At 43.0% G+C, this 14,675-nt stretch overlaps 1 protein-coding gene across 2 annotated transcripts in view; it reads right to left on the bottom strand.

Annotated features, from left to right (window-relative positions):
* ARID4B (AT-rich interaction domain 4B) overlaps positions 1-14,675 on the bottom strand; it is a 449,596-nt gene that overhangs the window by 50,908 nt on the left and 384,013 nt on the right. For both annotated transcript variants that reach the window (XM_073560137.1, XM_073560136.1), the window contains 2 exons: positions 4,768-4,869; positions 2,414-2,626 (listed from right to left, as the gene is read on the bottom strand). In XM_073560137.1, the coding sequence (XP_073416238.1) occupies positions 2,414-2,626; positions 4,768-4,869 (315 nt within the window). The remainder of the gene's footprint in view (positions 1-2,413; positions 2,627-4,767; positions 4,870-14,675) is intronic.

Consider the following 14,675-nt stretch of genomic DNA (forward strand, 5'->3'; position numbering starts at 1 on the left):
ATCAATGCAGCTTCAAGACAGCAGTTCAATACACAAAGCAATCACTGTTTTCCAGAAGGCATTGGTGTGTTTGATGCAAGAATATATCTTGCCACAAACACACCTGTACCATCTGGACCAAAAATCAATGCAGCTTCAAGACAGCAGTTCAATACACAAAGCAATCACTGTTTTCCAGAAGGCATTGGTGTGTTTGATGCAAGAATATATCTTGCCACAAACACACCTGTACCATCTGGACCAAAAATCAATGCAGCTTCAAGACAGCAGTTCAATACACAAAGCAATCACTGTTTTCCAGAAGGCATTGGTGTGTTTGATGCAAGAATATATCTTGCCACAAACACACCTGTACCATCTGGACCAAAAATCAATGCAGCTTCAAGACAGCAGTTCAATACACAAAGCAATCACTGTTTTCCAGAAGGCATTGGTGTGTTTGATGCAAGAATATATCTTGCCACAAACACACCTGTACCATCAAGACCAAGAGTCAATGCAGCATCACAGAGCAGCTTTATACTTACTGAACGCCTTTTTTGAATTAGGAGAGGTGCTGTCCCAGCCATCCATCATCGCTGCGGTAGATAGAAAAAGAAACAGAGAAGATGAAAATAAAGACAGAAATAAAAAAAAAAGGGAAAGACTAAATACTAACATTGCGTCTCCTCGCCACGACTTGGCTACTTTGCTGCCGCTCAGACGGCTCCAGCTCAGACTGCTCCCGCACTTCACCTTCACTGGCCGTGTCCGATGTCTTTAAAGAAAAAAAAATTATTACACATTTCTAGAGGCAGCAGCTAAACTTACCCAAAGGCAGCAATATCCTCACCTCACGATCATTTTGGGCTAGTTCTTGCCGAGATGGCGAATAGACCGATCAAGAAGAAGACATGCTGAAATTTAAACAAAAAATACATTAGTACATAATAAATTGTACAGGACACACACACATTATGTTGAAGAATACTCACATTTTGGCTACTGAAGCTTGAATCCAAGGCTCTTGTCTGGTCTTCTATTCAAGGCTGTCTGTAGCTGCTCTTCTCTTGCTCTCTGTAGCTGCTCTTATCTTCAAGGCTGTAGTGGTGTGTCCCTGAAGACACCTTCTTTTATCAACACTCCTCCCAAACAATGTTGCTTGTTTAGGGGGAGGTTTAAACAACTGTCTAGACATTGTTTACTCAAATCGCGTGCGCGCACAAAGCGCTGACGTGCGCGCATCCAAGCGCACGCCAGCGACCTCATAGACTGTAATGCTATTTTTGGGCGCACACCGTGCGCATGCAATTTTTTTAACGATGTAGGCGGAACAAAAAATGCAACAACGCGTCTGGGCACACACCTGGAAAATGCGCAGCGCACACTAATCGCTGATGAGTGCGTGTAATCGCAAGACCCTGCGACCACCATGTTACAGATCGGGGAACATTGCGCATGCGCCCGATAGTGCACGATGCGCTGTGCGAAAAAACGCTATTGTGAAACCAGCCTAAGACATTTATTTCAGCTGCTTGGTATAAATGCACATACACTGCTTAACTGTATGCATACAAGGCAGCAAGGCAGTGTGTGCTTTCACTTTGTCTGCCCGTTATATTCTCACCTCAGATATTTCTGGCATATGCTTAGGCTATACAACTAAAGGGAGTCTGTTACCAGATCTTCACTACCTCATCTGAGAGCAGCATGTTGTAGGAGGCAGAGACACTGATTCTAGTGATGGATCAATTATTTTTTTGGTGCTGCAGTTTTGATTAAAACTATTTAAAGTGTTGTTTTATCTGCTGCAGATCTTTCAGGTCTCTGAATGCAGCGCTTTGTATAAACCTGCCCACACTCGATTGCCAGGTTTCTGTGTATACTCTGCATAGGCAGAAAGCTGACAATTAGAGGTGGGGCAGGGTTATACACAGCTCGTGAATATGGAGGACTACTGGCTGCGGCAGGTTTACTAGTATTCTAATGATAATCTCCTGCTGATAAAACACTGATTTTATCAAAACTACACTATGCAGCCCAGTAAGTTTGCTGTAATCACAATCTCGGCCCCTACACTATGCTGCTCTTACATAAAGTAGTAAAAACTTGGTGATAGATTCCCTTTAATGTCTGAATGTCACATATCTTGACAAGGGGTTACTCTATCAGTGATGAGGTGGGCACACAGTTTTGGTGAGCGCACTGAGCATTTGAAAAAAGAAGCAAGCAAGGGAAATGTAGAAACGTTTTCCATGCACTAAATACCCTAACTCAGGCTCCACACAAAAAACATTACATATTGACCTCTACTAGATAAAAATCAATATAACTTCTTGTTAACCTCCTCAAAAGGTGCATTTAATTATAAAGCTACTATATTTGTCACACTCTAAAGTACACTAAATGAATGCTAAAAGAAAAGTATACATACATAACTGGAAACTCCACTTGTACACTTTAGGTAAACAATCACTATATTCCTTCTGAAAAGATTCTCTCTCTTTGTTTTTCACATATTTTTCTTGTGCAGACAATCCAGATGACATTTTGGTATGTTTTGATGCTACACCAGAACATGACTTTGAAGCCTGAAGTTTTAAGAGACTTTCACCACCGGAAAGGTCTTCACTATCACTTGTATTAGCTAAAAAAAGAAAGATAAAATAATTGTGCTTATTAATGTGCAATAGCCTCTTTCTCATACCCTTGCTTGGCCCCCATAAAATAATAAAGCCGATACTCAGTTCCCGTGCTGGTGTTGTTCCCGCGATGTCGGCACTTGCGGACCTGGGACTGCGATGCGGTGAAATGATACGTGATGCCAGCGCCCAATCAGTGCAGTGAACAGGAAGAAGTCTAAGATCAGCTGCAGCCCGGACTTCCTCTTCATGTTCAATTTGTCTGAAGGCAGAGACAGTGACGCCGGCGTCACAACAACCGCATGAGGGCCCTGGGACCGCTAGTGCTGACACCACGGAAACAACACTAGCATGGGAGGTGAGCATAGGTTTTATTATTTTATGGGGGGCCAACCATTTTGATCAAGAAGGGGTTGTCCTAGTAGTGGACAACCCATTTAACTCTAGCACCACCTATTGGATGTAGCAAAGTAAATTGTCCCTTTAAACGAGCCTTGCCACATGACTTAAGATAAGGAGCCAAACCAAAAAATCCAATTCAAAACATGTTTTGGGTTGTTTGCTCCTCTTCAGTGCAAAGCAGGAGACATGGTTTAACTATGTGAGAAGCCTCTGACTGGGCATCTAAGGGTAAATGTTTCTCCTTGAAGAAAGTGCCAAGCCAGCGTAAGGCAATCACCCTGAAACAAATGTCTGCAAATGGAGTTTCTGGTTTGACTTCTTATCCTAAGTCAGGAATGTCAAACTCAAGGAGGCACAAAACTAAAAGCTTGGACAAAGTCACGGGCCAATCTTTATATTTATTAAAAGTTTTACCTTATCATTAACTATAACAATGAACTTTTTCAAATGAAAACAAACGTAAAGGAGCTGTTCCACGAACAAAGTACATTTTAATTAATAGATCTAATAAAATAATGGAATAATATATTATGTAAGAGCAGTAAAAGCATAACAAAGGTTAAAAAAACTTGAATAATACAGATAGCAAACAAGTGTTCACACAGTATGATACTCCCAAAGTGAATTGCTCCACAGTACCTTCCACACGCACAGTATGATGACCCTACTGTACCCCCCCTTTCAATCACCCCGACAAAGAATGATGACCTCCCATCACAGTATGATTCACCAACTGTAGTCCCCACACAGCCCTCTATACAGTATAATGGCCACAAAAAGTGATCCATACAGTATTGTGGCCCCCACATAGTCCTCCATACAGTATAACGAAAAACCCCTCTCCTCTGCCTGTTCCCCCACTGCTCTAGTCTCTATATAGAATATTCAGATCCTCTGAACATCTCGGTACAGTGGGTGCGTTGTAATAATGTCATCGCGCCCGTTGCATTGAGGCGTCAGATGCAGAGGGGGAATGATTGGCGAGGGAGCATCAGTTGATGCTTGCTCCTCTATCATTGCTTTGAACTGAATCGACATCTAGGATGCTGATATAGTTGAAATATATGTGTCCCAACTCATGTGGTAAGGTTCATTGATAGGTCAATATTGATTATTAGGAATCCTACATCCAATAGGTGGCACTAGAGTTCCAGTCCTTTTCATGTCTGCAGAGGCCATTTTCAGATTTAAATTCCCAGAGGAGTACTGCATGACCTGTAAGTCTCCTAAAGCTGGCTTCGCACTCTCCAGAAGGAGAAACATTCCACCTTAACCTCTACTATTGTATTTCATCAGGAGACTAAAAATTTCATCCACAATTGAACCTCTGAGACAACCAACCAAAATAGCACTCTAAATCTGATAGGTCCTGACAAAGAAAAACAATGGTCTACTTGTGTTTGCAAAATAAAGAGACTCCAGATCCAGGAACTGTGATTCTTTATTCACATAAGCAATTCGGAGGACATCCAAGGTCAGTGATACAAATTCAAATGACAGGCATCAACGCAATTCAGGTGTCTGCGCACCCTTAATAATGATGCATAGTCTTGGAAAGTGACTTCTTATGCTGAACACACAAGTGCACTAATTAGCTTAGCTCATTAAAATCTGTTACAATGCATACCTGATACAAAAACAACATAAAACATATCAAAATAAAAACACTTTGACAATTTGATGCTAGACGGCTAAACATTTTTATCACATATTTCTAGCAAAAAATAAACTTAAATAAACATACTCATTTTCCTCTTATGAGTCATTGACTTGTGGTTTCTTTTTAGCTTCTTTACAGTACAATTTCCCATATGATCTCCATTATCTTCTGTTAGTCTTTTTTGGCCTATTTGTAAAATAAGGTAGAAATAAACAAAACAGTTAAAAGGATCAAACTCATATATGCTTAGATTTGTTCTTGTTACAACTGTATAGTACTTATCATTATTATTATACCCCTGTAAGCAAACGCCATGAATGTCCCCATTTCACCTTTGCTCCCAGGTCCAGCGCCACTTCTTGCCCTGCGCCTGACGAAGGAGATTCCTGCGTCCACATGTCATCATTGTGTGAGAAAGCTTACTGTCTGCTTTTTCCCTTCTCTGTCACAGCCAGTTTCCCATATAAAGATGTGCTCTCTCATAATAATGAAGGAAAATGCAACTGACCCCATGCAATTGTCCAATCCATGTGTTGTGGGGAAGAAGGGGGACACTGAAGGATCAGAGCAGTAAATTAGCACTGCAGTCCCTTGACTCTCAGGATTAGTGAGGCATGGCTCAATAAAGGGAAGCTATTTTGCCTTTCCATTACCCTTTCTTTGCCTGCTCTTGGTGCTACATATTACCACCTGTTGTTGAATATACTGTGCACATCAGACTTTTAACCCCATTACCACCATGCAATTTTCTGCTCTGTTTTTTCATTTTCTGCTTTTCCTCCACCTCTTCTAAGAACCGTAACTTTTTTATTTTACCGTCCCCATAGCCGTATGAGTTTTTCTTCTTGCGGGACAAGTTGCACTTTTGAATGACACCATTCATTTTATTATGTGATGCTCTACAAAGTGGAAAAAAATATCCAAGTGCACTGAAAGTGCAAAAAAAAAGTGCAATTCCACAATGTTTCTTTTGTTTTTTTATTTATCATATTCACTATATGGTAAACCTAACCAGGGAATATGATTTCGCAGGTCAGTACGAGAACGCAAATACCAAACATGTATAGTTTTCTTTTATTTAACTGATGAAAAAAAAATAGAAATTTGTAAGAAAAAGAAACCTTTGTTTATGTCACCATTTTTCAAGATCACTTTCACTTTTCGGGATATGGAGCTCGGCGACGGTTTCTTTTTGGCGCCCTGAGCAGATGTTTCTACTATTTTTACTGATATAGGTAGATAAGATGCTTTGATCGCTTCTTACAGCATTTTATTGCAATGTTGCTGAAGCCAAAAAAGCGTAATTCATGTGTTTTTTTTGTTTGATAATCAGATTAATTAACAAGCAGCGATACCAAATATGTGTATTTTTTCTTTTTAATGGGGCAAACGAATGGTGATGTGAATTTTAGTATGTGTGTGTGGGGGTTTCACGTTTTGCTGTAATTAATAGTTACCTTAGGGGACTTGATAAGCAATCGTCTTATCACTTGTGCTATACATGCAGGTGCTTTTCACAAAATTAGAAAATCACCAAAAAGTTAATTTATTTCAGTTCTTCAATGCAAAAAGTGAAACTCATATATTATATACAGTCATTACAAAGAGAGTGATCTCTTTCAGGTGTTGCTAAAGAAAATAAACACTTGAAATAGAACACCCTGCTTGTAATGACTCTATATAATATATGAGTTTCACTTTTTGTGTTGAAGAACTGAAATATATTAAGTTTTTGATGATATTCTAATTTTGTGAGAAGCACCTGTAGCAGTGCATCAGCACTGAATCAGTCCTGCTATGTATAGACAAAATAACAATCTCCTATAAAAGCCAGCGACAGGCTGACTTTTTCAGGATAACCGTAATGACAAGCATGGAGGTCATCAGCAGAGACTCGGTTGTCATTGCAACCCCTCAGCATCCCGCAATCACATTATAGGGGTGCCGATGGGCGGTGGAATGAGATTGACAGCGGATTTAACAGGTTAACAGCCACGGGCAGAGATCCACTCCACCAAGGGCTGTTAAAAGCACATGATGGCTACAGTATTTTTCAGGCTATAAGACGCATTTTTTTCCTCCAAAAATGTGGAGGAAAATGGGGGGGTGAGTGTTATAGTCTGGATGTCCCTGCTCTGGCTGTGGTGGGGAAGCGGCAGCGGTGGGGAGGTGGGGGAGCGCCAGGTCACAGAAGGCTGGAGCCGGTTACTGTGGCTAACTCCAGTGCCCGCTGCTAAAGTGAAATGAATATTCACTCCATTCAACGCCCATGGGCATGGAAAGGAGTGAATAATCATTTCTCTTTAATAGCGAGCAAAAAGTTAGCCGCAGTAGCCGGCTTCCTGCAGCTGCCAGGCGTTCTAGTGTGACGTTCTAGTGTGACGGCTACTTAAAGCAATGAATATTCACTGCATTCCACTCCGACAGGTGTGGAATGCAATGAATATTCCTTCCCTTTAGTAGCGGCACACGTGAAAGCCAGCAGCTGCAGGAACTTGGCGACTGCTGCTAACAATGTGCTTGCTAAAGAGCAATGAATACTCACTAAGCTCCACACACACAGTCCCGGCGTGGAGAGCAGTGAGTATTCCGGAAGCTGTCCTCGGCGACTTGCAAGCAGCACATGATGTCCCTGCCATGCGCTGCTTACAAGAATAAAGCAACTGCTGGCACCGGAGCAGGATGCTGCAAGGGCGCGCAGGGAAGGTAAGTAGAATGTTTTTTTCTTTTTTGTGATGGGACCATGCATACCAGGATGGGGAAGCGAGCCAATCATACCAGGATAAGGATGGGGCCATGCATATCAGGATGGAGATGGGGGCCAATCATACCAGGATAAGGAGCCATGCATACCAGGATGAAGATTGGGTCCCTGCATACCAGGATAGGGGCCAATCATACCAGGATAAGAATGGGGCCATGCATACCAGGACGGAGATGGGATCACTGCATAACAGGATAGGGATTGGGGCCATGAATACCAGGATAGGGATTAGGGCCCATGCATACAGGACGGAGATGGGTGCCCTGCATACCAGAATAAGGATAGGTCTCTGAATACCAGGATGGGGACCAATCATACCAGGATAAGGATGGGGCCATGCATACCAGGACAGAGATGGGGCCATGCATACCAGGACATAGATGGGGGCCCTGCATACCAGAATGGGAATGAGGGGGCCATGCACACCAGGATAGGGCTAAGGGAGCCATGCATAACAGGATGGGGGATATTTAGTACAGAATTGACCACATTTTTTGCTTAAATTATTTTTTTATAATTTCCTCCTCTAAAACCTAGCAGCGTCTTATCGTCCGGTGCCTCTTACAGTCTGAAAAATACAGTAATTAAATCATCCATCAAATGTGCGGAAATATGCAGGCTTGCAGTGCTAGCCTACATCAAAGATGGAGACAAGACATTTGATGTAAATGTATGTCAAGCGGTTAGAGGGGAGTTGTGTCTGTGATTGTGGCACCTACAGTTAGGTCCATATATATTTGGACAGAGACAACATTTTTCTAATTTTGGTTCTAGACATTACCACAATGAATTTTAAACAAAACAATTCAGATGCAGTTGAAGTTCAGACTTTCAGCTTTCATTTGAGGGTGTCCACATTAAAATTGGATGAAGGGTTTAGGTGTTTCAGCTCCGTAACATGTGCCACCCTGTTTTTAAAGGGACCAAAAGTAATTGGACAGATTAAATAAAAACAGGGTGGCACATGTTAAGGAGGTGAAACTCCTAAACTCTTCATCCAATTTTAATGTGGATACCCTCAAATGAAAGCTGAAAGTCTGAACTTCAACTGCATCTGAATTGTTTTGTTTAAAATTCATTGTGGTAATGTCTAGAACCAAAATTAGAAAAATGTTATCTCTGTCCAAATATATATGGACCTAACTGAATAAAAGAATATCTAAAAATGATTATTTAAACATTAAAGTACCAACAAACTGCCATGCCATGCACAGGATGGGAAGTTCAGTACAATCAATGATAAATCATATAAAAAATGTACACAAGAACCATAAAGTAAAAAATACATAATCTTTATTAAACATAGAAAAATACATAAAAGATTGATAAAAGTGGGAGACCACAAGGTGGCGCCACACAGCCACAAAAGAAACTAAAAAGGAAAGAGCAGAGCACAGAAACTTGCATTGGGGTAGGCACCACCACACATTTGCAACTTTCTTTTTCGTTTCTATTGTTGTGCCACCTTGCGGTCTCCCGCTTTTATCAATCTTTTATGCATTTTTCTATGTTTAATAAAGATTATGTATTTTTTACTCTATGGTTCCTGTGTATATTTTTATATCATTTATTATGCATGTCAAGGAGTTCTGATTTTTTAATTGTACGGCTGTATGTTATAAACTTCTGTGAAGCCCTTGGGGGCTCAAAGTTCTCACCACACATCTAGATAAGTTCCTAGGGGGGGTCTAGTTTCCAAAATGGTATAATTTGTGGGGGGTTTCCACTGTTTTGGTACATCAGGGGTTTTCCAATCGCGACATGGTGTCCGATCTCAATTCCAGCCAAAAACGTCAAAATGGCACTGCTTCCCTTCTAAGCTCTGCCACGCGCCCAAATTGTGGTTTACCCCCACATGTGGGGTATCAGCGTACTCAGGACAAACTGCACAATAACTTTTAGGGTCCTGTTACCCTTGGGAAAATAATAATTGGGGGTGAAAAGATCATTTTTGTGGAAAAAATATCATGTTTTAATTGTACCGCTGTACGTTATAAACTTCTGTGAAGCCCTTGTGGGTTCAAAGTTCTCACCACATATCTAGATAAGTTCCTTGGGGGGTCTAGTTTCCAAAATGGGGTCACTTGTGGGGGGGGTTTCCACTGATAAGGTACATCAGGGGCTCTACAAACGCGACATGGCGTCTGATCTGAATTCCAGCCAATTTTGCATTGAAAAAGTCAAACGGCGCTCCTTCCATTCTGAGCTCTGCCATGCGCCGTAACAGTGGTTCCCCCCCACATATCAGGTATCAGCGTACTCAGGACAAATTGCACAATAACCTTTGCAGTCCAATTTCTCCTGTTACCCTTGGTAAAATAAAAAAAATTGAACCTGAAGTATTTTTTTTGTGAAAAAAAGCTAAATGTTCATTTTTTTTTTAAATATTCAAAAAATTCCTGTGACGCACCTAAAGGGTTAATAAACTTCTTGAATGTGCTTTTGAGCAGCTTAAGGGGTGCAGTTTTTAGAATGGTGTCACTTTTGGGTATTTTCTATCATATAGACCCCGCAAAGTGGCTTCAAATGTGATGTGGTCCGTAAAAATAAAATGGTGTTGCAAAAATGAGAAATCGCTGGTCAATTTGTAACCCTTATAACTTCCTAACAAAAAAAAAATTTTGGTTCCAAAATTGTGCTGATGTAAAGTAAACATGTGGGAAATGTTACTTATCAAGTTTTTTGTGTGCCGTATCTCTGTGATTTAAGGGCATAAAAATTCAAAGTTGGAAAATTGCGAAATTTTCAAAATTTCCGTTTTTTTCACAAATAAACGCAAGTTATATGAATGAAAGTTTACCACTAACATGAAGTACAATATGTCATGAGAAAACAATGTCAGAATCACCGGTATCCATGGAAGCGTTTCAGAGTTATTACCTCATAAAGGGACAGTGGTCAGAATTGTAAAAATTGGCCCGGTCATGAACGTGCAAACCACCCTTGGGGCTTAACGGGTTAAAGATAGTTTTGCCCCCAGTGGCCATTAGGGTCATTGCACTGTGGTGGTTTCAGTACTAGTTTTGCCCTTGGTGGCCGTTAGGGTCATTGCACTCTGGTTTCTTTAGTTTAGTGCACATGATTATAAAACAGGTGTGATTGCTTTGCTATAAAAGAGTGTCAAGTGTTGCAATCACGGTTGGTGATATTGCTCATTTCCAACCAAGACTGGTGAAGGAAGGAACTACAGAGAGCAGCTCAGGGGAGCTCTGGTGTAAAGTCTGGTGAAGGAAGGAATTACAGAGAGGTGTTCCTTGCAGCTCTGACAAAGCTTGGAGAAGTAGCAGCTATTCTTGAGGAAAGCTGCATTCTGGTGGTGGACTCTGTTGCTGGGAGCAATAGCAACAGAGCAAAGCTAAGTGGTGTTTCCCTGTTTGTGACTTCCCTTATATGTGTTTCAGTGCAGTGGTGGGATTAGTTTCTGCACCGTCCATTTCATTAGAAAGGGCTAGGTGAAGGACAAGCTAGGGTTCTTAGGTTCCAGCTCGGCGACAAGTGTGGAGTGTTGTGAGTTCATTTTCCCCTTCACTACTGAGGCCCGAGGAACTCCCTCTTCTGGTGAAGAAAGGTAGTGAGTCTGATTGTCAAACACCTGGGGCTGATGATGATGACTGGCTGAGTGGAGTTAATGACTGGATATAAGGCTGTCGACGCCCTTCTGGCCTGCGGGTGATTTCTCTGTGGACTTCTAGGAAACCAGTCTGATTCCTGCTCATCTAAAGCTAAGATTTCTGCTTTGCCTTTTTGCATTAGTGTTTTGTTTTCCTTGCTTTTCTGGATTCTGCCATTCCCTGCTGGGGTGAGCTGAATCTCCTTTTGCCTGTTGCGCTGTCTTCAGAATATTCCTGAGTACTGACATAGCTTTTTTGAAGCCTAGTGTCTTCAGGGCCTTTTTTACTGTCAGTTTGTTGGCTCTTATTTTCATAGGGTTTTTCACGGATTGCAGACAGCAGCCTTCCTGTCCTTTCCTATCTAAGCTAGCGTGGGCCCCATCTTTGCTCAGTCTATCTTTCTGTCTGTGTTTTGTTCTTTCTTCTTGCTTCACCGTCATTATATGTGGGGGGCTGCCTTTTGCTTTGGGGTCTGCTCTGGGGCAGTTTAGATTTCCCTTTCTGTCATTAGGCTATGTAGTCCTCCGGCTGTGATCGAGGGGCCTAGGGCATCGTAGGAGCCCCCCACGGCTACTGCTAGTTGTGTTGATAGGTTCAGGGGTCTGCAATCCGATAGCTGCCAACTTCTCTGGTTTTCTGGACTTAGCTAGCATTTCTATTTTTGCCTCCTACGGTGACTCAATCATAACAGTGGAGCCTGTATAGGGACTGTTAGGAGTGTAGAGACTGGCTCAGGGGAGTGCAGGAGGTCTCCACTTCCCCGTTCCCTATCGCTGGGCCCTCCATTGAATCGGTTTCCCCGGTGTTTCCCATTATTATTTAATTTCGCACCACCGGAGGCGGTGTATCCAGGGTCACGTGTTATGAATGAGTCACCGAAGGAGGAAAAAATAAAAATACAAGCTAAGTCCAGAAAACCGGAGAGGTTGGTAGCTATCGGATTGCAGACCCCTGATCCTATTCACCACAACTAACAGTAGCCATGGGGGGTTCCTACGGTGCCCTAGACCCCTCGTTCACAGCCGGAGAACTAAATAAGCCTAAAGAAAGGGGAAATCTAAACTGCCCCAGAGCAGACCCCAAAGCAATAGACAGCCCCCAACATGTATTGTCGGTGAAAAGCAGATGAAAACACAAACACAGACAGAAAGACAGGTTGAGCAAACGATGGGGCCCAACTAACTAAATAGGAAAGGACAGAAAAGATGCTGGCTGCAATCCGCAAAAATTCTGCCAAAAATAATGTCCAACACGTCTGATAGAAAAAGGCCCTGAAGTCACTAGACTTCAAAATCACTGTATCAGCACTCAGGTATATTCTTAAGACTGAGCAAAAAGATCAACTTGACCACAGACAAAAATGGAGCTCAGCCTGTCCCAACAAGGGCAGGAAGAACACAAATACTAAGTAAACATACAAAATCTCATGGAAAAATAAGAGAGCAAAAACTTAGCTTTCAGAAGACAGGAACTAAGCTGGATGCAAGAGCTCAGAGCAGAAAGGATCACCAGCAACCCTGCAGGGCATCAGCTGCCTTATATCCACTCAGTGATTCCGGGTGTCCAATCACGCTCCACCTGTTCAGATAACAGGTTCTTCCCATCCCAATCAATTTCACTACCTCTCTTCACCAGCAGAGGGAGTTCATCAGACATCAACGGTGAAGGGGAAAATGAACTCACAACAGTCACGTGTGTGATAGAAATTTGCCCTGCTGGAGGCGGTGTGTCCAGTCATACGTTGACCGTGACATATAGGTAGGGGATAGGTTGTGGATGGCTTTGTAGGTCAGTGTTAGCAGTTTGAACTGGATTCGTTGGTGAATTGGGAGCCAGTGGAGGGATTTACAGAGGGGAGAGACAGTATTGTCTTTTGCTTCCTCCCCTGCCCAGGAGCTGTGGTATGTTCTGTACACGGTCAGACACATGGTTGAGAGAGATAGAGCACAGCGGGAGAGACAGCTCAAACAGGACAGCACATGAGGGGAAAACACAGCACAGGATGGAGAGAGACAGCAGACAAGGGGGATAGCACATGGGGTAGACAGGTCAAAGAAGAGAGCACAGATGGGAGAAGTCACCACATGGGGAGAGAGTGTGGATAGGTCAGTGAGCACATGGGGCGAGAGATTCTCAACGCTGCAAAGCCTGCCCGCATCGTGACATTACCGCTCTCACAATGCGGTAGCATCGGACATCCATCTAGTATTTTATATTGATAGGATGTTTTTTTTTGCCATTCTTTATATGCTTTACAGAATGTATGTTTTTATGTAATATCTGCTTATCATACTACAAGGACTGGCTACTTTGTTTCCTCCATTGTTAGTAATTGACTGATTATGTTACACCTGACTGGTGTCCAACAGATATATGTCCCTGTACAGGGGTAAAAAGACCATAATTAAGACCTCACAGTCAAAATTCATTGGTCGCTAGCCATCCTAGGCTTCCAAGTGTATCCACTACATGTCCTTTTAATGTTTCTATAATAAACATGAAGTTTTATTTTCTGACCACGCTGGAGAACCTTTTTCACAAATCTAACAGGAGAAAATCGACTCCAAAAATTGCTGTGAAACTGGACCCCCTAAGAAACTTATCTAGAAGTGTTAAGGCCCCGTCACACACAGCGAGATCGCTGATTTTGTGACGCAACAACGCTCTCGCCAGCGATCTCGCTGTGTGTGACACGTATTAGTGACCGCCTCCCCCCCCGGGCCGGGTATCGCTGATCGTGCAGCAATGTCCTGGGCCATTTTTTGATCGTTGGTCTACCGCTGGCCAGCATGCATCGCTGCGTGTGGTAGCGGGAGAGCAACGATCAGCGAGCTCCCAGCTGGGAGCTGGTATCTAAGGTAAATATCGGGTAACTAAGCGAGTGCCGTCACTTAGTTACCCGCTGTGTACCTTAGATACCTGTGTGCTTGCGCAGGGAGCTGGTAACCAAGGTACACAGCGGGTAACTAAGTGACGCGCGCGCTTAGTTACCCGCTGTGTACCTTAGATACCAGCTCCCTGCGCAAGCATGCAGGTATCTAAGGTGCACAGCGGGTAACTAAGCGACACGCTCGTTTAGTTACCCGATAATTACCTTGGATACCAACGTCCTCGCTGGTCCTGATCGCTGGTGAGTCTGCCTGTTTGACAGGTCACCAGCGATCATTTAGCGATGCACCAGCGATTCTGACAAGGTCGTATCCTTGTCAGGATCGCTGGTGCATCGTTTAGGCCTGTTTCACACATCCGTTTGTCACCATCAGTCAAAATCCGCCGTTTTGCCTAAAAAACAGATCCGCCATTTTTCTTGGCGGATCCGTTTTTTTCCCCATTGACTTGCATTAACAGCGGATTTTGACTGACGGTCGTCCGTTGCATCCGTATTTCTGCGGATCCGCCAAAATTTTGGCGTCCGCTGACATGACTGGACGGACAATGCAACGTTTTTTTGTGTGGCCAGATCCGCATTTTTTAACCCTAAATCCTGTTCTCAATGCTGGAGCATCTCTCTCTCTCTCCTTACCGCTGCTCCTGGATCCATCCTGCGAGTGACCGCTCTCGCCTCCCGGATCCATCCCGCGAGATGACCGCTCTCGCCTCCCGGATCCATCCCACGA

The sequence above is a fragment of the Dendrobates tinctorius genome, unplaced genomic scaffold, assembly GCF_039654945.1.
Source record: "Dendrobates tinctorius isolate UK_male_01 unplaced genomic scaffold, ASM3965494v1 ptg000293l, whole genome shotgun sequence".
In the NCBI taxonomy this organism is placed as follows: Eukaryota; Metazoa; Chordata; class Amphibia; order Anura; family Dendrobatidae; genus Dendrobates; species Dendrobates tinctorius.